This window comes from Amphiura filiformis, chromosome 3 (genome assembly GCF_039555335.1).
Source record: "Amphiura filiformis chromosome 3, Afil_fr2py, whole genome shotgun sequence".
Lineage (NCBI taxonomy): Eukaryota > Metazoa > Echinodermata > Ophiuroidea > Amphilepidida > Amphiuridae > Amphiura > Amphiura filiformis.
In genome coordinates, this window is record NC_092630.1 from 6821891 (window position 1) to 6847824 (window position 25934).

The 25934-nt window shown below is 35.6% G+C and overlaps 1 protein-coding gene across 1 annotated transcript in view; it reads right to left on the reverse strand.

Moving 5' to 3' along the window:
* Positions 1-5316: 5316 nt before the first annotated feature.
* The window catches only part of LOC140147040 (phosducin-like protein), a 113389-nt gene continuing 92771 nt past the window's right edge, over positions 5317-25934 (reverse strand). Inside the window, exon 9 of the mRNA XM_072168813.1 lies at positions 5317-7212. Coding sequence (XP_072024914.1) covers positions 7128-7212 — 85 coding nt within the window. The 3' untranslated portion in view covers positions 5317-7127. The remainder of the gene's footprint in view (positions 7213-25934) is intronic.

The following is a 25934-nucleotide window of genomic DNA, read 5'->3' on the forward strand; positions in this document are numbered from 1 at the left end:
ATGTTTACATTCTTCACAGGTGGCACTAGATGGGAAGTAGGCGCATAACCTTTTCATGATAAGATCCTCCACTTTCTTGAGTTTTTTCACTGTGGCCGCATCATCCGTAAGTGATGGACGTCTACTTCTTGGCTCATCTGTGAGGGACATGTGGCCAATTTGGAAATTCCTTTTTCAAAAAGCAATAGTGCCATATAATGGGCAATCATCACCGCAGATTGCTTTCATTTCATCATAGATTTTCTGAGCATTGTAGGCCTAACCCTTCAAATGCAGAAACTTAATCATACTGCGTGCCTCAATGTTCACCATCTTGCAGGTTATGCGCCTACTGTCCATCTAGCGCCACCTGTAAAGAAATTAAACATACTTATGAGACCATTTTTGGACCATAATGTACGTAAGGACCAGTGATTACACTGACAAAATTTCATCGGTATAGCTCTTTCACTTCTGGGTCATGTCAAAAACTTTTGGATACCCCCTCGTATAATATCATATTTTATTAGAAAGAAATAAGGAGTCTGAACAACAACACGCTGCAATGCATCAATTTGGTTTTGCATAATATGAATGTCAATTTTTATTTTTCATAAAACTGGAAATACACTTACCACACAACACTGACCATTACAAAATCTAAACAAAAACCATAAAACATAAATAAATACAGATAGATATCATAGTTTGCAATAATACAATTATGCATAATTTCACTATACTTAGTAAGCACTTTTTTGCATCATAAGGCTAATGAAAGTCGATTCCTTGTTTCCCGTTACCCTACTCCGCTCAAAACCACTTGCTGACCAAATATTTCATTATTTTGAATTAAATGTTGATTTCTAACAAACTTTAACATACCAATAAATAATTGTAGTGTTAAATATATCATAAATCTCTTTCAGTTAATTTTTAGGGATTTTCTTTGCAGTAGGAGCATGGTATATGGTTAATAATGAATTAATAATGAATACCTACTCACTTAGGTGTCCCGCACATTTTGATCTGCTCTCATCTCATCCCGTAAAAAATATTATGAAACTTTTGATAATATTTGTACAATCACCTTCATGGGGTTGTAAACTACATCTGTAAACTACAAACTCACTGTGATTTATCACATGTATACATGGGTAGTTATTGGTTTACACCTGTAACAGATGCAATAATGAAATGGTATGAAATAATGAATAATGAAAAATTAAATGGTCACCTACACAGTCATGAAAAATTGTGTAACGGGAAACAAGGAATTGGCTTTCATTGGCCTAACAGTAATGTATTTGTTCCACAGCTTTTCCATATTCACTATGGACCACAAGAGCCTCATCCCAATGCCATAGTCCAATAATCTCAATTACATAATCATAGTGCAAAATTTGACCTCAAGTTGCAGAGTATGAGTTTTTGTACCCAAATCTTCAAAGGTCATTCAATGAATGTACAAATGTATTGGGGTTTAAGAACTGTTCCCCTGATTGATGAGCATGTTGGGGATCCTAGTGATTGGCCCATTCCAGTTGAAATCCAGAAACAACATGACCTTAACCATCATTTCTTCCATAGGGGGTTTATGGATTCAAATGGAATAACTACTTTTTAAATACACCTAATCTTTTTGTATCCGAGTTCAAAATTTTGCAGCTAGAAAATTACTTTAAATTAAAATGTGGCAGTTTTGCTCATCAATTTTGAGATTTATGAATAAAAAGTTCTTATATTTGATTCATCTGGCTGAAGTCCTTGCAAGAAAAGCTGGCAGTGTTAGGTTGAATGTGGCAAACTCTGTAATACATTCATATTACATATTATCACAGGGCAGGAAAAACGACCTATACTATGATCAGCTCATAATAGGCTAAAATTATTCAATTACTGCACATTTTAAACTTATGCCAGCATAAATTCACAAAAGCAAGCAACACAATCACACAATTTGCTGTGTGTATGCCATTCTATACCAATCCACAATGTTATGATTCCACATATGTGTACATCCATATCAAAAGGATGCACTTGTCGGCTGCTACATGTGTCTCATTTCACATAATAACTGGGAATAAATACCAAACTTATTTCAAGTGGAGGTCACTTCAAATCATCCCCAAGTCACATGGCTTATTAATACAGAGAACATCCCATAACCATGTCACTCACTTGGGGATAATTTGAAGTGACCTCCACTTGAGATGAGTCTGGTATTTATTCCTTGCTATTATGTGAAATAAGGCACATGTAGCAGCCGACAAGTGCATCGTTTTGATATGGATGTACACATATTACAAGCTGATCATAGTATAAGTGTATTTTTACTGTTATCTATTTAGCAAATAGGGAACTGTATAAAAACATTAATGTCAAATTTAACAATATTTTCATCTTGCAGGGGACATAAAACACACTTAATACAAAAACACTAATTTTGTACTGCATCAGGACTTAAGTATCCTCTGTAAAATTTGTCATTCTCTGTAAAATGCACATTATGAGGTTTCCCCTGCCCAGTAACAAGTTTGTTATACCATTTTTTCATCAATCACTTACTTCCTAGCCTAATGATAAAATATTAGATAATTCTTTTTGATTTATTGCACTTTTCAAGTTCTGATATTATTTTTGTTTCTCATATTTATTGTCATAATTGGATGTTTCTTTTTTTTGGATATCCATTCAAAATACTATTTCTTTGACCCAAAATGAAAATATTGACAAGTAGGAAAGCACTCGATGATGCTGGTTTCATACTTTCCTGCCGCTTGCCGCTTTGAAGATGATTTTACTTCACTGCGCAATCGCACCAAAAACGCTAGCGGTGACCAGTGGCAAGCCGATATATCGATCACCCCACCGCTTTGCCGCGGCGGCAGCACCGCTGGGAGTTGAATTCAAGTCAACTCGGAGCGGTGCCGCTCTGACGTATGAGAACAAAATACGATTTTGAAGCGGTGCTGAGCGGCAAGAGTAGCTTTCAGAGTCACGCCGCTGCCGCTCAGCAGTGTGCCGCTCAGCTTGCAGACAAGTGCAAGCGGCATGATGAAGCGGGCGGCAGAAAGTATGAAACCAGCATAAGAGTTCCATAACTGTTTACAAGTGGACATCCATTCTGCATGCAGATACAGCCCAAAGTCAAAGTACAGAGGGCAGATTCACACACAATTCTCTCAGCGGGCGTGCTGTAGCTGTGTATCAACCTCTATGTACAGTGTGACAGTGTTGCCATTGTGTGGTACCATACTGTACATCCATGCCTAAGACCACCTGGCAGATGCTAATACCTCTTGAGTTTAAGACACCTATCTAGCTATTCTAGAATTTACATGAATGGTAAAGGCATCCACTACCCAAAGCCAGGGTGCAGTCAACTGTATTCCCATCTCATGGATTTACAATGCTGCAAAGCAGGTGTTCAGTATAGGGAGGTTGAGACAATATATCCAAATTATATCTTAGGATATATTTCATGAATCTTACTCCATCTTTACTCTACTTAGGACAATCAAACTTTGGAACTCATCAACTTTTCCTGCATTCCAACATACAAAGGTCTTCAAGACAGAAATTAATTTTTGAAAAATCATACATTTACATTCTTTCCCTTCAATAGGATTTATCACTAAGAAGGTCACTTTACATCTTTGGAGCGTTTCACAGACTCTTTTTTTTTACATTTCTTCAGATTAACAAGAAAAATCAATCAATAACATATAACTATACAGGGTGTATCAAAATGATTGGTACCCATCAGTTTGCAGTGATTATGGACAAGACTCCCACATCAAAGAGCCTTAAGTTAATGTTTTGAAAGGTAATTACTATAAACCAAGTTCTTTTCCACAGAATCCAATGTTACATTGGGAAGCCTTTTCAACAAATATTACAACTGGGCTATTCCATTTGAAAGCCACCCTACCCCTGTGAAAGATGTTAGAAATATCTCCCACAAAGGAGTATGAAATCCAAATGGAATGAACACATCAGGCAACTCCACTTGAATTTCAAACACGCTCTGAAAAAGATTCAACCTGAATCTTCCACAGAGGCTAATGTGCTAATTCCATTTGAAATTCATACTCCCCTGTGAAAGATATTTACAAAATCCTCCACGGGGGAGTGTGAGCTTTAAATGGATCAGCCTATTAATGGGTACCACTCATTTTGAGATACATGGCATGAGATCATGTAACTGCCTGCATTACCATGATTACTGATCCTCATAAAGCAAAGAATTGCACGGCTTAATTTGCACCTGTCGCAACAATACAGCGCAATGCGAGCCATCTATGAGATTAATTCTACATACAGATTACTTACGAGGTATAAAATATTCATGATACACTTTAATGTCATCAGCCTTTATTTTCTTCTTGTTTCATGTTAGACATTGAGCAGTGTTGCCAGACCCATGATTTAGTAGCCCAATTGAGCAAAATTTGTAGATTTTCTAGTGACTTCTAGTGACTAGAACATTCATGTCCCATAGAAACCAATTGTTGAGAACAAATTGGGCAACTTTTCAACATTGGCTCCTGTGACAGTAGTTTCCTGTCAAATAGAAAACCGATGGTTAAGAGGAAAATTGGGTGAGTTTTCGATTATCTGACCTGTGATAGGGGCTGAAAATTGTTATCAACCCTGATATTGAGTTGTTGGGTCAGGCCAAAGATGCATGGAACACTGCATGTAGTGTAACAGACATCAGGAAACATGTTAAAACTACAAGTTACTGAATAAGGTAATTCTGGGCCAAAGCTGTATTACCAGACCATACTATGGTTCACTTCAAGTTCAGTAGCGACATCAATGCTTTTTTGCAGTTGCACCACAAATGAGCCGACAAACCACCCATGTTTGTGTGCATATACCACTGCATGATTAACTTCAAGTGCACATATCAATGCTGCAGCCAGCAAAATATGCACCTACATCAGTAGGCCTACTGAACTTGAGGTGAACCAAAGTTAAGGTATAGCCAGTGGAACAATCTGCACATCACAATTGAATCTTGTTCATTGCGTCCCGGGACTGGGTTTGTATTGGGCCAAAGCAATAGCCACAATGCATGTAATCTGGTCTTTAGAAGACACGGGTTGAAAACATATTGATGGTACAAATATTTGGTCATTAGAACATACAGCATGCGTATCTCAAAACATTGTACAATCCAAAGAAAAAATATTACAAATATAAGGTCTCTTTTTGTATGCCTGACTCTTATTACTGTAGAAAGCAACATAATTATTAAACATGGATTTTGTCACATCCTATTTCAGCATCTACACCCATAAGGATGGTGATTTACCAGGGAAGACCTTTGCAACATGATGCATCACCTCATTACATCAATCAACAGTCCTATTACTTTGTACAGGTTTTCATGTTGGGAATATGGGTGATAGTTAAGAAATAAACTTATTTTGCAAGATCTGGATGTGCTCTGTTCATCGAGGTACGTTTTGTCACTATCGACCCATGTTGCATTAGATAGCAAAACAATACAGATAATTGAAAAGGAAGAAATGCATTGTGGGAAGTGTAAGATATCTTCTCTGATTATATACAGAAAGTAGAGCAAATTCTACTTGGTCCACTTTTCCCTGTATCAAGCAAGGTGTGATGAACACTTCTTGAATTGCCTATGGGGCAATGTGTAGGAACTGGACCAGTTGAATTCTGGCATGTCCCAGTAAATAGACTGTCACTTTAAAACTAAAGCTCTAAATCACACAGAAAATAATTCCTGACTTGGCCAACAACATGCTGCACACTACCAATGGAAAAATACTTTTGATATCCTTTTTGATAGTCAAAAAGCAATTATTTAAAATTGTAATATTTCGATACACCTCGTAAATGTTAAAATACAAAGAACTGCTGCTGTACTGGGCATGCTGTATATAATGGAACCATTTGGCAGTCCAAATATGTATCGTTGCTAATCCATAGCACAATAAGTTCTCTTTTGATAACAAACATTAGAAATATTTCCAAAAGCAGAATATTTTACAGCAGCACTCAAACCAATCCACAGCTCCAATCAAATCAATGTTAATACCGAGCACTCTGTATTTTCACCCAGTGTTACCGGGTGGTAACCCACAATCCAATTCACCAACAACCAGCACGTTTCTACTGATGCTTAAAATAAGGGTTGCGATGTGTACCGGAAGTACTAAAAATGTTTTCCTGACCCCCAAGCTGCTTTTAAGGTCACTGACGATGGGATACGTAAAAGAAGTGTAACACCCAGAACCGTCAAACTGTCATGTTTCCACTGCAAAAAATGCCCGGTGTCAAACTGCATCACACCTCTGGAGGTGTTTGACCATTGTCAGGTGTCCACACCACATCACTTCGAACCAATCTGTTTCCACTGAGCACATAAACGGTGACACTCTAAACTAAACTGCATCACCCGCCAACCTTTTCCCAGTAGAAACAAGCAGAAACGTATGTTTCTACTACATGTTACATGGATATCTCTCCGGCTTGGTTTGGTTGTGTTTTTGTTTTTCCAGAAATTATAACCTCTGTGAAAAGTGCACTATGCATCTTTCATGAAAAGTCTCAAGGATTTCAAAAACAAGCTTGAAGTTTCAGCAGAAAGGTACTTGAGTTGTGGGCAAAATATAGAATCCTAACAAGTTTAACCTTATCTCAAAAGTACATTATGTACTTCAATATATTTATGTAATATTGAGCATCTTTTGAACATTTTCTATGAGTTGAACACACATATTTAATAAAATTGCGATCGTTTACAAAAATATCAAAATGCGAAGGTAAGATACACAACGTAAACACATAAGGGACAACAAGGCTATTACAGTTGAAATCCACACTACCCCTGTGGAAGATTTTGGAAATATCTTCCACAGGGGGAGTATGAATTTCAAATGGAATGAACACATTAGGCAGCTCCATTTGAAACTCACCCTCCCTCTGTGGAAGATTAGGTTGAATTAGAGGGTGTATGAAATTCAAATGAAGCTCATGTGCTCATTCCATCTGAAATTCATACTCCCCCTGGCAGATATTTCCAAAATCTTCCACAGAGGTAGTGTGGATTTTAAATGGAATAGCCCAGGGACAATAATACACTACTTCTTCTTTTTGTTACATTATCATCAGTCCAGATCTAAATCGCTGTCTTCGTCATCATTTTGTCCACTTGCTATCTTTTGATCACTCTTTTCTGGTAAAAGACCATGCCTGGATTGAAAAACAAGAGAGAGAAAAAAAGAGAAATATTAAAGTATCAAGAATATGAAATTGAAAAACAAATCCGGAAGGGGGTGTAATCAGTAAAAAATGACCAATCCTGGAATAAACTGAAAACACAGGTTGCATTATCTGCCATTTTATATGGTTTATGGATGGGTCATTTTGTCAAAATGTTCTAACTTTTTTTCCAGCAAATAGTCACTGTAGCCAAAATATTCAAAATGTAAAATCTAAAACCATTTTCAGCACAAGTTGGTACTTTAAGCCTGACAAAGCTGTAGCTTCAACAAACACACAAAATACAAACAGCAAGTTTGTTTTCTGTAAGGCTTTTGCGCTATTCATTTTTGGAAGCAATTTTACTACATTTTGTTGTTTTTATTTGACAAATCCAGAAGGAATTACATTTTTCAAGTAAAACATTATGACAAATTTATTTTTTGTTTACAAGCAATATAAAATCACCAATTATATCTTACAATGTATTTCATGAATCTTACCCCAGGCAAATTAATCTATGAAAGGAGTTGCCTTCAATTGTGACATCAAATTCAGATTGCGACTAAGGATTAGCATTTGTTGACAGGGTGTTTGCCAGGTAGTTTACTTCAAAACAAATTGTGAATTCAACTTTCATGCCATCACTTGCCCATACTTTAAATAACCATTATGAAGTTGACTTTTAATTGCGTGTTCGTTTATACTTCAAAAGTTTGAAGTTGAGAAAAGTTGCTCCAGGTCGTCATTTGAAGTCAACTTCTGAAGTCAAGTTCAAAATGTGGCAATCATTTTTACACAAAAACGAAGTTGTGTTCAAGTTCGACTAAAGCCGACGCCATACTCTGTGTAAACAGGGTCTATAATTTCTAGAAAACTATGATCAATTTACACATCTAACTTACTCTCTGTGTACACTTGATTTAAAAAATAAAATAAGTAATTTGAGGCATGTGTTAATATACATCCCGAGTCTAAAAATTTATTTAAAAAAAACATTTCTTATTTAGAATTCCAGGCCAGCTACAGGAAACAAATATTTTTTCACCTAAATGGACTGTTTACGGTTCAGGCCTGGCTACTAGAGATGATTATCATCAGCAATAAGTAAAGTGGCTATGCCCAATCATGTTTTTCAATAGGACACTTGTAAGATCATGCGATAACTATTAGAATGTTCAAGCACTGAATAAAGGGCTTAATAACTGGATTGAGGATAAAGACGGTTGCTTTTTATGGCTGCACAAACAAGCTATTAATCCTATTAAAAGACGCATTACAATCAACATCATCGCATGGCAAAATGACTGGGGGTTGCAAAGGGGGCAAGGCTAGAACAAAATAAAACTATCACTTCAAAGACAGTGATCTAAGGGATAATGTAAACAAAAAATTTAAATTGTATGAATTACTTAAAAGTGATGGATATTAAAAGTCAACATAATCATGATAGAGTATTTTTTCATAAACACAGATTTGGCCAAAACAAAGAAAACGGCATTGTTGATCAATATGAAGAATCATTCAAATAACTTTGTCACACAAAAAGGTACAGCCCTGTACTTCACTTTCTTCAAAGTGGCCAAATACATTGCAGTATTAAGTATCAAAATTTGCAACAATCATGCCACATCAGCCAATTTGAGCTAATCTGAGCCTGTCTGCCCTGGAACTCCCTGAGTCACAGTGAATGTGCAAAGTTGTTGGATTTAAAGTACATTACCTTTCCTCAGAACAGTTTGGTGGTTAATTCGCTGTCATAGTGCACATTAGTAACCATTGGTTACTGCTCCAAGCCTGGGCTCAAGCACCTGTTCCGAATTTTGATATGCCATAGGCTTTGTGTTATGATCATTTCGTTCAGTGGTTCGTAACAAGGAAAGCGTGATCCAGTTGACCTGGCAACGGTCATATTCTAACGAGCACTACGACAGCGAATCGGTCACTGGTATTTACCTAACAATCACTAGGACACATTTTCCAATGAAAAATCTGTGATCTGTTGAAAAATCTGTGACAAATTTGTGTTGGATTACAGGTTCTTACAGATTTTTCAAATGCTCACTGGTTTTTGTCTCTAAGTGAAAGCCCCCTCGTCAGTATCGAAGTACCTCATACGTTATAGCATATATCTGTTCACAATTCCCATTGGTTTAATTATAAGCCTTTATCCAGTCTACAGTAACTCTCCCAGGTAAACGTGTCTGTCTGCCATCTGTTAATCTGAGCTCATATGCACTATTCCAGTTGAAATCCATATACCCTTTAAGGAAGATATGACCTTAATCTTCCACACAGGGAGTGTGAATTTCTGATGGAGTAACCTGAATGAGTGACTCCATTTGAAATATACACCCTCTGTATGGCAGATTAAGATTGTGTCTTGCATGGGGGTGTTTGGATTTCATATGGAATAGCCCAAATCTTCTCAAAGACCTGCCAGGTGATAAGGATATATTACCTGGTGATATTTGGAAATGAAAACAGCCGTTGGGGGAGGGGCCACTCAAGTCCTGTATGGTACACAAGCAAGGCTGTTAGCTAAGTAAGGAAAATGTGTAGGGTTTCTTGGTGACAGAACAAAGGGATTGATTATCTAAAAGAAGGCTACTGTTAAATTTGCTCAGGGTATTTCTTTGCAAACTGAATAGAGAACAGGTGCATTGTTTTGCCAAAAACTTGCTTGCGGTTAAAACTGTTGTATTAGGTACTAACTATTCGCTGTTATAGTGGTAAACACTTTCTTTGTTACGAACCACTGATCAAAATGATCACAACACAAAGCCTATGGCATATCAAAATTCGGAACAGGTGTATGAGCCCAGGCTTGGAGCAGTAACCAATGGTCACTAACATGCACTACGACAGTGAATTGTTTAAGTTGCTGGGAGGGTGAAACTTGTTTGGGAGTATTAGGAAAATATTTGTACACACAGGTGTTCATTCTTCATGAACAGTAATACTGCACCACTCATTTTGTGTGTGTGTGGGGGGGGGTCTGCGTTTGTATAATGTGTGAAATGGGGATACATTTGCGTTTCATCCTGATAAACTGGGGATACGCCTGCAAACAGGGATATCCCCAATATTCTTATGCTATAAATGGGGCTATTTATAACCCCATAGATAGCACTAAAAGGCAGTAGTTTGACAAATGGAGCTGTGAGATCCCCCTATTGCATAGTACAGAATCAGACAAATACACATATCTGATTCTATACTATCTAACTGGGGATGCACACACATGATTTTTTCCAACAAAGTGGGGACATATCCACACATGCACCCCAACATAGCAAAGTTACGGTTGGATATATGTTACAGCATTGAAATTGTATGAAAATGAATGCTTCAGTTATGAAACTGATGAAATGAATCTTTCCCATACAGGTTTCACTTTATACCCCATGCAAAACATTTTACTATCATTCATATCAGCATAAGCAATCTACCCATAAATTTCACCAAGCTGACTGCAGCAGTTTTTGTCCAAGTCTACCATGTCAATTTCAAGATCATTTAGTGACATAGGTCACATTGACTGCTCACAATGCTGTCAATGTGTCTTCTATATTTATTTACTCTCAGGGTAGGCCTCTATGTCTTCAACAAAATCTGCAACAGATCTAGAACAGATCAGGGAGATGGGGGCTCCACAGGTGCAGCGTTTTGACAAAGAATTTACTTAAGGTAAAATTTGGTATCATATGTGACACAATCTGCTCCATGGGGCCCAAAGGAAGCATTTTTGACAATTGAGTTACTATAATTATTACCTTATACAAGTATAGGCTATCAGATACTGGAAACACCAAAGGTCTAGCATACTTGGTTTTAAAGTTCTGAAGCTTTGTGATGTACATTTTCTTATGTATTTTCTTGTTTTTTACTCCATATTTTTGCCTTTATCTCAATTTCAAATTTCCGGCTTTGGCCCCCATGGACCAGATCATGTCATATTTTGTGTCACAATTAACATGATTAGCCTAATTCATTTTAAAACTCATACATTTTGGCTTTTTAAATGCCATTTCTATTCAGTATAACTCCCTTTTAAGTTGGCAAACAGTTAGAGACTGAACTCAGCAACCTATTTCAAACCACAACAACTTGTCCCTGACGTTGTGGAGCTCATTCTAATAATAGACCACAATTGAATCAAGTTTGGTGTAATTATGTATTCAAATTACTAGTATATGCTTAATGAAAAAAACCTTCCTTTCACACTATCTAAAACACATGACCATAATTTCTATTCCATCATAAAACTCTATGCCAAAGTTAATCATACACACAATAGCTTGCTTAATATAGTAAATAACAGAGCGACCCAGTTTACAAAAGGGCAAGTGTACGCTTTGTTTTTAATAAAGCACCGCAGGATAACTATACATCATCGTCAGCTATAGAAAGCTTTGTGAGTTGATTAAACTTAATACCACAGCACTCTTAATGTGAGCCTTAATGCTCAGGAATATTGATCATGTGTGATACATTATACTTTAAAAGCATATCATAATAATGATCATCGGAGCTATTAGGTAAATTGTACTACACACAGTTTGGATATTTTAATGGTACCTAGTGTCTATGTAAACATACTCGTTTGAATAAATGTTATTTGAGGTCCTGCACTTTTCTGGGTGATTGTAAGTGAAATGTTAATGATGATGATATACATATTACTGTATCATGGACACTTGTACTATTTCCCAATTTCAAACATTTCATAATATCGTTTAATATCTCCGAGCAAGGCCACCATCAAGTTTAAAAATTCAATTGATCAGCTAGGATCTGACCTTGATCTACTGATGATAAATCACACATCTTGCTGTCTACTGAAGATAGTTTAAATCACACACCTATCTACTGAAGAAATAACACATCTTAATATCTACTGAAGATAGTTCACATCACATTCCTTGCTATTTTACTGAATATAATTTAAATCGAGCACCTTACTATCTACTGAAGATAGTTTATAATCACACAGCTTATTCTCTACTGAAGATGTTTAAATCACACAGCTTACTATCTACTGAAGATGGTGTAAATCATTATATCACACAGCTTAATATATCTACTGAAGATAGTTTTAATCAAGCTCCTTACTATCTACTGAAGATAGTTTAAATGCCACACCTTATTATCTACTGAAGATAGTTTTAATCAAGCTCCTTACTATCTACTGAAGATAGTTTAAATGCCACACCTTATTATTATCTACTGAAGATAGTTTTAATCAAGCTCCTTACTATCTACTGAAGATAGTTTAAATGCCACACCTTATTATCTACTGAAGATAGTTTTAATCAAGCTCCTTACTATCTACTGAAGATAGTTTAAATGCCACACCTTATTATCTACTGAAGATAGTTTTAATCAAGCTCCTTACTATCTACTGAAGATAGTTTAAATGCCACACCTTATTATCTACTGAAGATAGTTTTAATCAAGCTCCTTACTATCTACTGAAGATAGTTTAAATGCCACACCTTATTATCTACTGAAGATAGTTTTAATCAAGCTCCTTACTATCTACTGAAGATAGTTTAAATGCCACACCTTATTATCTACTGAAGATAGTTTTAATCAAGCTCCTTACTATCTACTGAAGATAGTTTAAATGCCACACCTTATTATCTACTGAAGATAGTTTTAATCAAGCTCCTTACTATCTACTGAAGATAGTTTAAATGCCACACCTTATTATCTACTGAAGATAGTTTTAATCAAGCTCCTTACTATCTACTGAAGATAGTTTAAATGCCACACCTTATTATCTACTGAAGATAATCTAAACCCTAAAACTTGCCATCTACTGAAGATACTCTAAATCACACACCTTGCTATGAGTACCATTATCAACAGCACGAAAGGGACTGGGCCAACCACATAAAATAAAGAGTATTTATATATGACTAAATTTCCAAACACCCTTAAACAAATTTCATCCTACCAACAAATACACACCAAATGTTGCCTTACAGCAACTTTATGACCAAACTGTATACCTTTCCTGGCCTCATTTTATATTTAAAAAAAATAAAACACTACCCTAAGCAAATTAAGCTTGATGAGAAAAAACTACCCTTCATCTATGGCTCATGTTTTAAACCTCTTGTTTCCCGTGTACAGGTGGATGTCTCCAGGCAGGGTCTGCCATCCTATATGACCTATACATCATATGATAGTTTAGGGGGATTTTACAGCAGTAGATTCCTATAGCCGTCTGCCCTGGTGAACTCCCACTCACAATTACATGAAGCCTGACTGCCTTAAGCTAACATGAGCATCTCTGCTCTGTATGGCTTTTAACTTTAATGAGTTCTAGTCCCTTTAGAAAATAAAGACTTACCATATTTGTTCCATTAACCACCCAGAGCGCTTAAGAAAGTCATTTTGGGTGGGCGCTTAATTTTTACATTGTTAAATAGTCATCAATCACCATCTGATAGTATTTAGTTACTCACAGTTAGTACACCACCAAACATATGGTGTGCAGATATATCCATGTTTATTTACCAATGGCATCAAATGGTGACCGCCAGCAAATAAAATATGATTTTGAAGTTAGAATTACATCACACTTGGTGTTTTAAGGGGGTACTACACCACTGGCCAATTTTGTGCCTATTTTTGTATTTTCCTCAAAAATTATAGCGCATTGGTGGTAAGTAAGATATGTATATTATAGGGGCAAGGACTACAAATACTGCACTGAAAATTCAGCAACTCAAGGCAAGTAGTTATTGATTTATTGATCAAATATTGGTTTTCCCTCATTTTTGACTGTAACTCCACAACTGTTGTCTGTGCTGAAATAAAATTTACAGTGCAGTAGTTCTAGTCCTTGCCCCTATAATATACATATCTTACTTGTCACCAATCGCTATAATTTTGAGTAAAACACAAAAATAGGCACAAAATTGGGCAGGGGTGTAGTACCCCCTTAAAGGCATTTGCAGGTGTTTATTGATAAGCATTTTTAACATAATATACCCACAATGAAATAGCACCATAATTTAATTTCCACGCATATCTTCAATATATTTATTTAAGGCTCAATTTCCCACATGCATGCATGTATAGTCACTATGTAAGTGCAGTATTGGATGGGTGGTATATAATATCACATTCTGCTTGTAAAGTCGCTGGGTGGGTGCTTATAGGAGCATGGGCGGTTAATGGAACAAATACTGTATGTGTTGCATAGTGTCCCTGCAACACGGCAATAGCCGATTTAATAGCAGCTATAAACAAACAACACACAAAATTATACAGCACTATTAAGGAATTCACCATTTTGTCAGTCAATCATTGTAATAAGCTGGGCAGGTCTGCTGTAAAAGTGGGGTAATGTCACTGCTAAGCTTGGCTTTATGGTTCCCTGAGGCAGAGAACACACAAAGGGTCAAAAGTTACCCCATTTGCAATCATGTCCATAAAAATATGGTCCATCTTCAATTCATGTCTCTATCTAATCATTTAGCTCATGTTGACCCTGAGGGCAATAGAGTAGATAAATAATATTTTGTAGCAAATATGTGACATGATCAAGGGGAATGAGTCACATGTCGACCCTGGTCGAAAATGAGTTTTACATTTATTCCTAAAGAGGACATTTAGAGCTTTCAGAAACTGAAACCCCTATGTTGATATGACTTTCCTTTGCGAAGTTACATCAATTTATCAATCGCTGAAAACAATGTAAAACAAAAGAAACACTTTCTTTGCCAATATCTCAAAATCAATATTAGCGACATGCGACTCATTTCCATTGATCGCGTCACATATGTGAATAAGGAAGAAATTTGGTGAAATTTTACAGGGAAGCATGCAGACGTAAAATCAAATTAAGGATATTGGGAAAGAAGACAAAGCAAAAATGTTACATGGAAGCATGCACAAGTAAAATAAAATTAAGTGTATTGGGAAAAAAGACGGAGGTAAAGTAAAAGCCGTAATTCAAAACAAATGATGCTCTTAAAGATATCTCAATATGAACATGCCTTGGAAAATATAAATGGGGTCATTCAGATCATGTTTTTACAAAGAAACAAACCAATAACAAATACAAGTTTCACAAAAAAAGTTCAACTAAATTGAACCGAAACAAAACTTTTCCATCTGGGTTCCATCCCATATGCTTCACTCACAAAACAGCACAGGTTTCTATTAATCAAATGATGTAGTTCTTCACACTGAACCTTTTAATCTTCCTTGTTTTCTTACCCGATTGAATTTCATTGTCTAAGCTATAAAGAGAAGCGAACGTCTGAGTACTTTGGGGGCATTTACCGCACCCACGTGTATCTTGCATATTTATGTTGCTATACACTGTCGCAGACACAATAATGCAATTAACACTTTCCATCATGTCATAGGCACTTTTCATAATAACCCATCAGTCTACATTACAATGTCACCTTTAGAGTGAGTTATTTGAATCATAGCTCCGCATTTTATTCATTGGAATTTGCTTCTCATGTTTTGCCAGTTAACATTTCATAATTCTTACTCTCTTTATAAGACTACATCATGCCTAGCTGTAAAACAGGTCAATGGAACTACAAGTAGTTTCTGGATGGCATTTCCTGACAACAACATATTAAACTTGCCTGTATTGAAACAACAACAATAACAAAAATAATTGCATTAGGCTAAAAAACAAAAGAAGCTTCAGTTGGGCATTCATATATCACTTGTGTGAGCAATTTTGATGAATTTACTTTCTTTTTTGAACAGAAATCCAGACAAAAAACTTTCAAAATGCCTCACCAGTTTTTTTTATTAGAGAGATGACTTACTGAAATGAAAATCAAATTTATTTATGTAGGTTTTTGGTTATGATCTACATTAAAAAAATCTATGTTGAGGACAAACACAACGTTTTGCCCTTGTAGTATATGCACAGATAACTTGCAGATGATCCATCAACAGTCAAAGTCCCCATGCTCGATACTCGCATTTACACAGAAGACCATGAAAATATGCAACGTGCGTAGCAGATTCATCCGGCGCACTTCATGGAACGATCAGCCCTCATTATCGGGCGATGCTGAGAAAATGTTTGTACTTATTAAAATTAAACAGAAAGTGTTTTCCTTTAAAAAATAGTCTCTAAATCAGGGTTAAATTAAACAATTAGCCTACATTTGTATAAATCGTAGTAATATAAATTTGACAGCATGTTAATGAATTGGAAGTGTTTGCCTTCAAAAATAGGTTTCATCTCTAAATCGGGTATAAATTACACAATTACATTTGTATAAATCATAGTAATATAAATTTGACAGCATGTTAAACGAATTGAAAGTGTTTGCCTTCAAAAACAAGTTTTGCTTCTAAATCGGGCATAAATTACACAATTACATTAATTTGTACAAATCATAGCGATATAAGTTTGACAGCATATGAAAGTCAAGCATTTGTTAGGTTTCAAAAATAACACCGAATACTAACATCAAATTAAAACATTTTTTCCATACATAACTAGGTTATATTCTGTAAATCCATAACAAATTGAAAAAAATACATTTCCATATGTCATAAAAATATAACTATTGATAAGCATGTTGAAGCATGAATGTGTTGCCTTCACACAAAATTCAGCGGCAGGTGAGAAATATGTTCTGAAAGACTTCAATTACTGATGCAAATATCCGTGTAAGTTGATCGCCCATTTCCGTTCCCTTTGGATCATATATTTGCCCTTTAACATTACATTTTACATAGTGATCAATTTTACAAAAGCTGCCAAACAATGAATGAAAAATGGGCTATTCCAGTTGAAATCCATACACCCCCTGTGGAAGACATGACCTTAATCTCCCACACAGGTGAGTGTAGATTTCAAATAAGCAGCAGAAGGGGGGGGGGGGCACATGGCCCAAAAATTATCCATGGGGATGTCCCCTCCCCCTAAAAATCCTAAGTGAAGAAAAAATATAGCCATAATTGAATGGTGCATCTTCCTTTTTAGCCTGAAAAACACAGTGTTTGAGGCCAGGATAAAATTGAACAATTTTGGGCGCTTCACACTCACTAGCCCATCAAATAGCAAAATCCACCTTCATTTTGAGCTAAAATATCCGGAAATTTAAACAAAATTGTGTGCATCAAATGTCCCAGTAAACCCGGAACAAAATATGCTCATCCCCCCGTAAATTTTAATGCGTCCACCACCACTGCAAATGGAGTCCACTCAAGTGACTCGATTTGAAATTCACACTCCCTGTGTGGAAGATTAAGGTCATGTATTCCATACAGGGTGTATGGATTCCAACTAGAATAGCCCAAATGATCCATACGCTTTCAATTTCACAAAATGCTGTCACACATGAAGTGTAAAAACGACACGTTAGTGTTCACTTGTTTTGTTTTGATAACAAGCATCCTAAATACTAGTATAGAATACAAGTGATTTAACTTTGAAAAATAGATCACATGTCAAAGAAATTCAATTTCATTTTTTTAAGTTTTGCACTCTTATTCACTTTAGCCTACAACATCCTGAAAATCATATGAAAATTTGACTTCTAATTTCCCAAGATATGATTGTTTTTGGGTGACTATTAACATTAAAAATAAAAGAATTTGACAGCTTCTTTTAGTCATATCTTGAAATCAACTTCAGCAACAAATCCCTCATTTTGGTTATGTAACAGCCACATCAGCAGCAACATATTGCAGTCCCCATTACATGCATGAACATGTATCATCCTTGGTGCTTGAAATGAAATTGAGAAACTACAAGAGACACAGGAGGCATGTCAATTCACGCATACCGATTTTTATTTTATGCTCAGGAAATGGCGGTAAAACGAGATCCTTATCAACACAAATGATGAGGAAATCAATTCCGTTTAGAACAAAAATTGCAATTTTGTCACACTAAAGGATATTGACACACATGAATATGTTAGAATTCACTTGTGTTCAGATTTTGGTGCTCATGTTATGCTGCCCTCAAACATGCAGTATCAATGACTATGTTACATGGCAGATACTGTGCCCAGAGGATGATTTAAGGAAGCCCCATCATGCACTGCAAACATGTTATCACTAGAGTTTCAACTGCCACTTTACTTTTCAAATCCCATTGAACTCTGTGCAAAAGATGTTGTTTTAGAATTGTGCGTGTGTCATTATTACTTGGTCAATTTCAGAACAAAAGTGATGTGTGTTTAAAGGATAATTCACACCTTCTGTAGATAACATAAAATGTGAAATCGACCAGCATCTTCACAGCGTTTTTTTATGTAAATATAACTGTACAAATTCAAATTAAACCATGCACGTGCAGTATGTCTATATGCAGTGGGCGAGTAGTGGTGTCATGTTCGCTCACACAGCTATGCTAACCGCAAGTAACATAGTGGAATGTTGGGAAGTGCTTAAATCATCCTCTGTACTGTGCCTTAGTAGGCTAGCAATGCCCTGTAAATTGTACAATGTACTGTAGTCTGCTTAATTGATACTTAACCCCCTGGGCACTACCTACCGATCTAACATTGCCTCTGATTGGTCAATTACATGATATCTTCACTTTAATCACCAATCAGAATGGAGCTTTGGAAATAATTCATCCCAATTTTTTGTGTGTTGAAATTATTTTAACAATGTTGCTGATTGGTCCAATTGATAATGAAAACTTCTTTTTGGCCAATCGGCAGGTAGTTTTTATTGATTTCAATCTCATAAATCTAAGAAAGAATGATTAAATATGTCACAAGGTCAGGCTGAGTACTTGATGGAAAATAAAAACACAAATTTCAACAATGTAAGGGAGATAATGTCAGCATAAGCAGGGTTGTGAGAGGCCTCAGACAAAAAAGAAGAAAATTACTAAAAAAAAGCTGAAAAACAGCATAAATTTTGACAAAAAAAAGCTGAACTCTCACACCCCTACATGCAAAAAGTGCGTTTTCATGCAGGGTCTTTGCTAAAAATGTAGGTTTGCCAACTCAGAGGACTCGTGGGATACCATTCATCTCGATGTGTTTGACTTCTTTGTCACATACCCTTAACTTTATGTATTTAAGAAAGTTCATCTACATGATTCTATTATCATCTTATGATATCCCAGAATGCATTTCTCAAACACTGTTGTGCCCCCCCCCCAGTACTTCAAGTTAAGTGTATGCAATGATCAACAGGATTGCGACACAAATCAGGTGACTCATGGGATACGATTCATCTCAACTTCATCATGTTTTTTTATCACATACCCTAATCATTGTGTATTTAAGAAAGTTCATGTGTAACCTCCATTCAATCATGATACTACTATCAAAAGTAGGCCACTTGCTTGAACTTCCCTTTCTTAACTACCTGTATTCAGTGTTGCCACAAATTTTCAGCCAAACTTGTGGGTTAAAAAGTCGAATAGTCACTCAATTTTTCTCTTAACCATTAGTTTCTATGTGACAGCATTCAGCAAACTACTAGAAGTCATGTGAGAATAGTCGCCCAATTTATCGTCTTAACCTTTGGTTTCTACAGGATAGAAAATTGTCAAAATTTGCGAGGAGATCTTTCAAAAATCACCCAATTGGGCAACCAAATTGCGAATTTAGCAACCATGCCTGTATTTTGCCATCCCTAAATGTCAACAAGTATGATCTAGGATGCACACACAAACATTATGTTAACAAAATTAGTACTCATTTCTTTCATTGAATTTCATTGGGAGCATGACAAGATCTATAACCATGATAAAGCAAAGATAAGGATGCTAACATATGGCAGGTACCTGGAGCAAATTTCCTACCTACTTTAGAATGATGTTTTTTAATCAAATTTATCACAGTCATTACTAGAAATGCCTAGGTGAGGACTAGACCTTTAAACTTGTATGTATGTATAAAATCTTCACAAAAGCGATAACGATTGCTTTCAATACTACACTAGAATTATGTGGTTTGTAATTAAGGTAACCCCCACACAAAGGTGAGTAAATAACAAAGGTTTGGAAATACACAAAGTAGTGTGCTATCTACTGATGATAGCATTATTAACATACACAAAGTAGTGTGTTATCTACTGATGATAGCGCTATTAGCATACACAAAGTAGTGTGTCATCTACTGATGATAGCATTTTTATCATACACAAAGTAGTGTGCTATCTACTGATGATAGAACTATTATCACACACAAAGTAGTGTGTTATCTACTGATGATAGCTCTATTATCATACACAAAGTAGTGTGCTATCTACTGATGGTAGCATTATTATCACACACAAAGTAGTGGGCTATCTACTGATGATAGCATTACTATCGCACACAAAGTAGTGTGTTATCTACTGATGATAGCATTATTATCACACACAAAGTAGTGTGTTATCTACTGATGATAGCACTATTATCAAACTCAAAGTGGTGTGATAGTTAAAGCTTATAGATAATTTATTATTTATTGCAAAATAAGAATTTCTTGCTCAAATGTTCATACTAATACAACAACACAAAACAGATGGCTCAAAATATGCTAAGGTGTCATATTATAGCCATATATTTTGACATCTTTTTTTAAAAATAATAATTATAGAAATGGAATATTTGCTAGTTTAGTGGCAAGTTTAGGTAGTAAAGACATAGCATACACAATTTAAGTAAAATCCTTTCACTCTAAATAATAAAAATAATAAAAAATAGCTGTAAAATGCCTATTTTTACACTTTTATTTGTAACATGCCAAGAGAGCGCCTTTTTCAACAGCTTTTAATTTTTTTTATGGATCCTTATAGAAATTCATGTGACCTGTTTCCCAAAATGGTGCAGTAAACCAATCAAAAAAACAGAAAGAGGCATTATGAATTATAAGTTAACAGATCAAAAAAAGGATTTAAAAGTTTGCCTTGCGTATGTTACTATTGTCTGTCAAACTTTTGATTGATTTTGAAGTCCCTCAGTTTTTTATAAACAAAGACTTGAAGCATAAACTAAAGGGTAAATCTATTGTAAATAACTTCATTTCTCCATATTATAATCAATTTGTAAGTGGCTGCCATCTTTTTGAACATATAACAATTTAAAATTTTTTCTTGAAATGTCTGTCAAATAGTAACATACGCAAGACGGTGCTGTAATTCCTGCTAAACTAGGGTGATACAGCTAATAATGCTACATGACATAGCATTTAGCTCCACCTAGCTTTGTGGCACTATCACTTTGTGAGGAGAAGCTTTTTGATGACACAATCCATTGTTAAGTGTTGTCTGTCAAACATTTATACGCAAGTAACATACATAATATGTTTAAAAAAATTAAAAATCACTTGATGTTCACATTATGATGATAGTTTAGAGTTTATAAAAGTGTTTTAAAACATGTGATTTATAAACTGCATGTGATCTTTATTCAATTTCCCATCTTGAACTACTGTTTTTGCCAAATTATTATTCTGTATGTTACATTTGACAGACATCTTGCGTATGTTATGGCTTGACAGACACACATATTTTATTTATAACAATTTATCCTCCTTATTGTAATATTTGGACACATTTTTCCCCACAATCAGTTGCTGTAGGTCCTACACCTAAATAACCACAAAATACCTTATGTAATACTTTATAAATTTTTATTTGATTGCAGAAAATCATCAAAATTGTGTCTGTCAAATATAACGTACGAAAGGGATAGAAAATTAAATTTGTGAAGTAAATGGTCTATAACTTATCTTTCTTTTAGTGTATTATGAACAATATATGTGCATACTATAATTTAAACCTGGTTGGAGACCAAAAGAAAAGAGCTGGAAAAATAATTGTGTGTTACACTTTTATGACACCTTAGCTTATTTTGAGCCAGATATTTAGTATTTCACAAACCCTACTATAGAAGACTTTGGGAAACAACAGTCAGATGTCGCTAATATTATTTTTGAGATATTGGGAAAACAGTATTCAAATTCTTTCGTTTTATATTGTTTTCAGCCATTGATAAATTGCTCATAATTCGGTAACCAAATGTCCGATTTTGATGGGGTTTGCATCAAACTGTAACATTCATAAACTGTAAAAAACTTCTAATTGGAAATTGCCGAAATGCGACTCATTCCCCTTGATCATGTCACATATTGAGACACTCTGTGCACAGATTGCATCAACCTTTAAACCCCTTAACAACTGACAATTTCAGATGCGGCAACTTTATATGGTGTGAACAAAGTTCAATCTCCACTATGTACTAACTGGCAGCTGTTTAATTTGGTATATTCACACTTTCTAGCAAAACTCATCAAATTAAAATCTTCCCTGCACTTCATAAGTTTGACTGTTTCTTCCACACACTTGATATTTCCTATAGTTCAATGGTCAGAGAAGAGAAGCGTGTGGTAATTGCCAATTCCATTTTCATAATGAATCGATAGCAACCGGCAACACTGATATTGTTAAACTATTCCCATGGTAACTTATCTGGAATCAATATATTGGTAAAAAAAAATCTTATGAGTTTTATGACCCTTACATTACGAAATGAAATTTTGGCTTGCATTTGAATTTATTAAAATGAATTGAGGTTGATGCCATCTCTTGCACATAAAATTGATTGCCAATACAATTTATGCCAATTTATTTTCATTTATTAAAGGTGCAATCAGTCATCCATGCAAAAGGGTAAAATATTTGAAATTTGAAGGGATAACTTTAAAAAATTTCAAATATTTTCTTTTTAAAATTTGACCTTTTTGGACCTTTTTTCAAAATCTCTTATCTTCCCTTCATGCAATGTGACTTGCCCAAATTTATTTCACTTCTTTAATTTTCACCATGTCTTTGACTTCAGTTTGACATCTTATTTCAGTGTTTAATTTTATAAAATGTTTTACAGTTTCTGTTCCAGGTACTTGGTTGTTGTCTATGTTTTGGTCCCATGTGTCATTGCTGGCAAGACTTCTCCAACATGAACTAGCGGGCAAATTGCACCCTGTTTAGATTGCTTTCAGTCTTTTATCTTGCAGTGTATGTTAGTGTTAGTGAAGCTAAACTGATATGAAATCCACTAGCCAGTTATTTGGTTTTAGAACTTATACCAGATACATGGCCAATGGATCTCACAGTTAGACGGGGAAAGACTCGCTGAATACTTTCGAACAGAAATGAGCGGATAACAAAATATAACTTCACAATAATCTTTAATTCCGCATCATCAAATCAACAAAGTGTCACAACATAATATAGATTACGGATTGAATACACTTGCGGTCCTTCTCCTTCAGTGACTGGCCACTGACTACATAGGATCATAGGCGAGCATGATTGATGAATGAAAGACCGCGGAGCGATATATTTAAATGATGGAATATACAAAGAAAATAGCGCCATAACATTAGCATGGCTATACTCTCTAAACAAAATTCTGTTTTTCATTGAAATTTGCAGATTACTGATATTACCTTTTAATTGGGAAATTGATGGTAGAAAACTACATTAGATCCCTACTCAACTTGTGACCTTTTGTGTTCATTATTGGCAAGTAAAGAACAATCAAGTTGTTTCAAAATCAAACCTCACATTAGTAAATTTGTGCCCCATTTCTACTAATTGTTGAGTTGTATTTCAATTCTAAACACAAGTTTCAATTTGCACTCCCATAAGTGCTTTTATAATTTGGATTTGGTACTATTACAATGATAGTGTTTAATTATATTTTCCAAATTCAGAAAAAAAAATTGTGCTTTGTTTTTTTAGAATCACAAGTACACAATTCACAAAGGTTAAAATTATTTGCCTTTCCAATAAGGTGATTGTTATTGTATCGAGTAAACCAGCTCTGTGTATTATAGTTCTAGTGTGCTCAGCTTCTGCGACAAATACTGTTATTTTCACAAACAGAATTTTTCATGATTTTGGGATTATTGGAAATTGTGCGGGTTGTTTATTTCGCTGAATTTATGTTAGTGTAAAGTAAAACTATATTTTTGTGTTGTGATCAAAGGTTTAAACCTCTAAATTATATATTTTTGTGTCGGTTTTTATTTTTGTCCCTGCACGGAAAGCCCGCTTGTGAAATTTGCGAAAATAAAACCTTTGCCAAAAAAAAAGCTTATATACAGTTGATTGTCTGCAGGAAAGGAAACAAACTGCATGATTTGGGCTATTCCAGTTGGAATCCATACACCCCCTATGGAAGACATGACCTTTTTATGTCCCATACAGAGGATGCACATTTCAAATGGAGTCATCCATGCAGGTAATCCCATTTGAAATTCATACTCCGTTTGGGAGATTAACATCAAGTCAAGTCTTCCATGCAGAGATGCCAACATTAACATCCAGAAAATAGGGAGGATTCAAACATAAAATAGGGAGGTTTTCAAAATTACATGCAACTTCAAAGGCACAAAACTTGCCAGAAAAGGGGAGGTTGCCAAATGGACAAAAATGTTGACAAAAATAGGGTGCCTCCCTCTAAAATAGAGAGGGTTGGCATCTCTGTCCATGGTAGGTGTATGGATTTCAACTAGAATAGCAATTTGTATTGAAGACTACTCAGGTAGGGGACATTTGGGATAATATGTATCATGTAGTTAATTAGGGAGCCGGGGATAAGCAATACGGTGTCAACAACACTGGTTTGAAAAGGTCGCAAGGTTGACAACCTTTTTAATCCAATGGTGCACCTATTAACACCTTGTTGCTTGGCAACTCAGGTAGGGGACATTTGGGATAATATGTATCATGTAGTTAATTAGGGAGCCAGGGATAAGCAATACGGTGTCAACAACACTGGTTTGAAAAGGTCGCAAGGTTGACAACCTTTTTAATCCAATGGTGCACCTATTAACACCTTGTTGCTTGGCAACTCAGGCAGGGGACATTTGGGATAATATGTATCATGTAGTTAAGGCCGAGTAAAAAAACAAACATGTTTCTCGTCCGCGCCCTCCTCATTTTTTGAAGATTTTTCAAATTTCTTTTTATTTTGTAAACTTTCAGTTATAACTTGTAGAAAAAGATGTTTCAAAAGTTGAAACTTATTTTACGGTTTTGTAAATGCATAATACATCATTTAAGAAGAGTTTTGTGATCACTAGAGGGGTCTACCTCTCAAAACAATAAAATAAAAAGGGCCTCCTCCTTTTTCTCAGATATCAATCTGTATGTCGAGTACCCGAAACATGTTGCCAAATACAGGTATTTAGCGTCGTTTTCCAATAAAAAATAAAAAATAAAAAGCCCCTCATTCTCCTAATTTTTAAAAACCCGGACGAGAAACATGTTTTTATTTTTACTTGGCCTAATTAGGGAGCCAGGGATAAGCAATACGGTGGCAACAACGCTGGTTTGAAAAGGTCGCAAGGTTGGCAACCTTTTTAATCCAATGGTGCACCTATTAACACCTTGTTGCTTGGCTACTCAGGTAGGGGACATTTGGGATAATATGTATCATGTAGTTAATTAGGGAGCCAGGGATAAGCAATACGGTGGCAACAACGCTGGTTTGAAAAAGTCGCAAGGTTGACAACCTTTTTAATCCAATGGCGCACCTATTAACATCTTGTTGCTTGGCTACTCAGATAGGGGACATTTGGGATAATATGTATCATGTAGTTAATTAGGGAGCCGGGGATAAGCAATACGGTGTCAACAACGCTGGTTTGAAAAAGTCGCAAGGTTGACAACCTTTTTAATCCAATGGCGCACCTATTAACATCTTGTTGCTTGGCTACTCAGGTAGGGGACATTTGGGATAA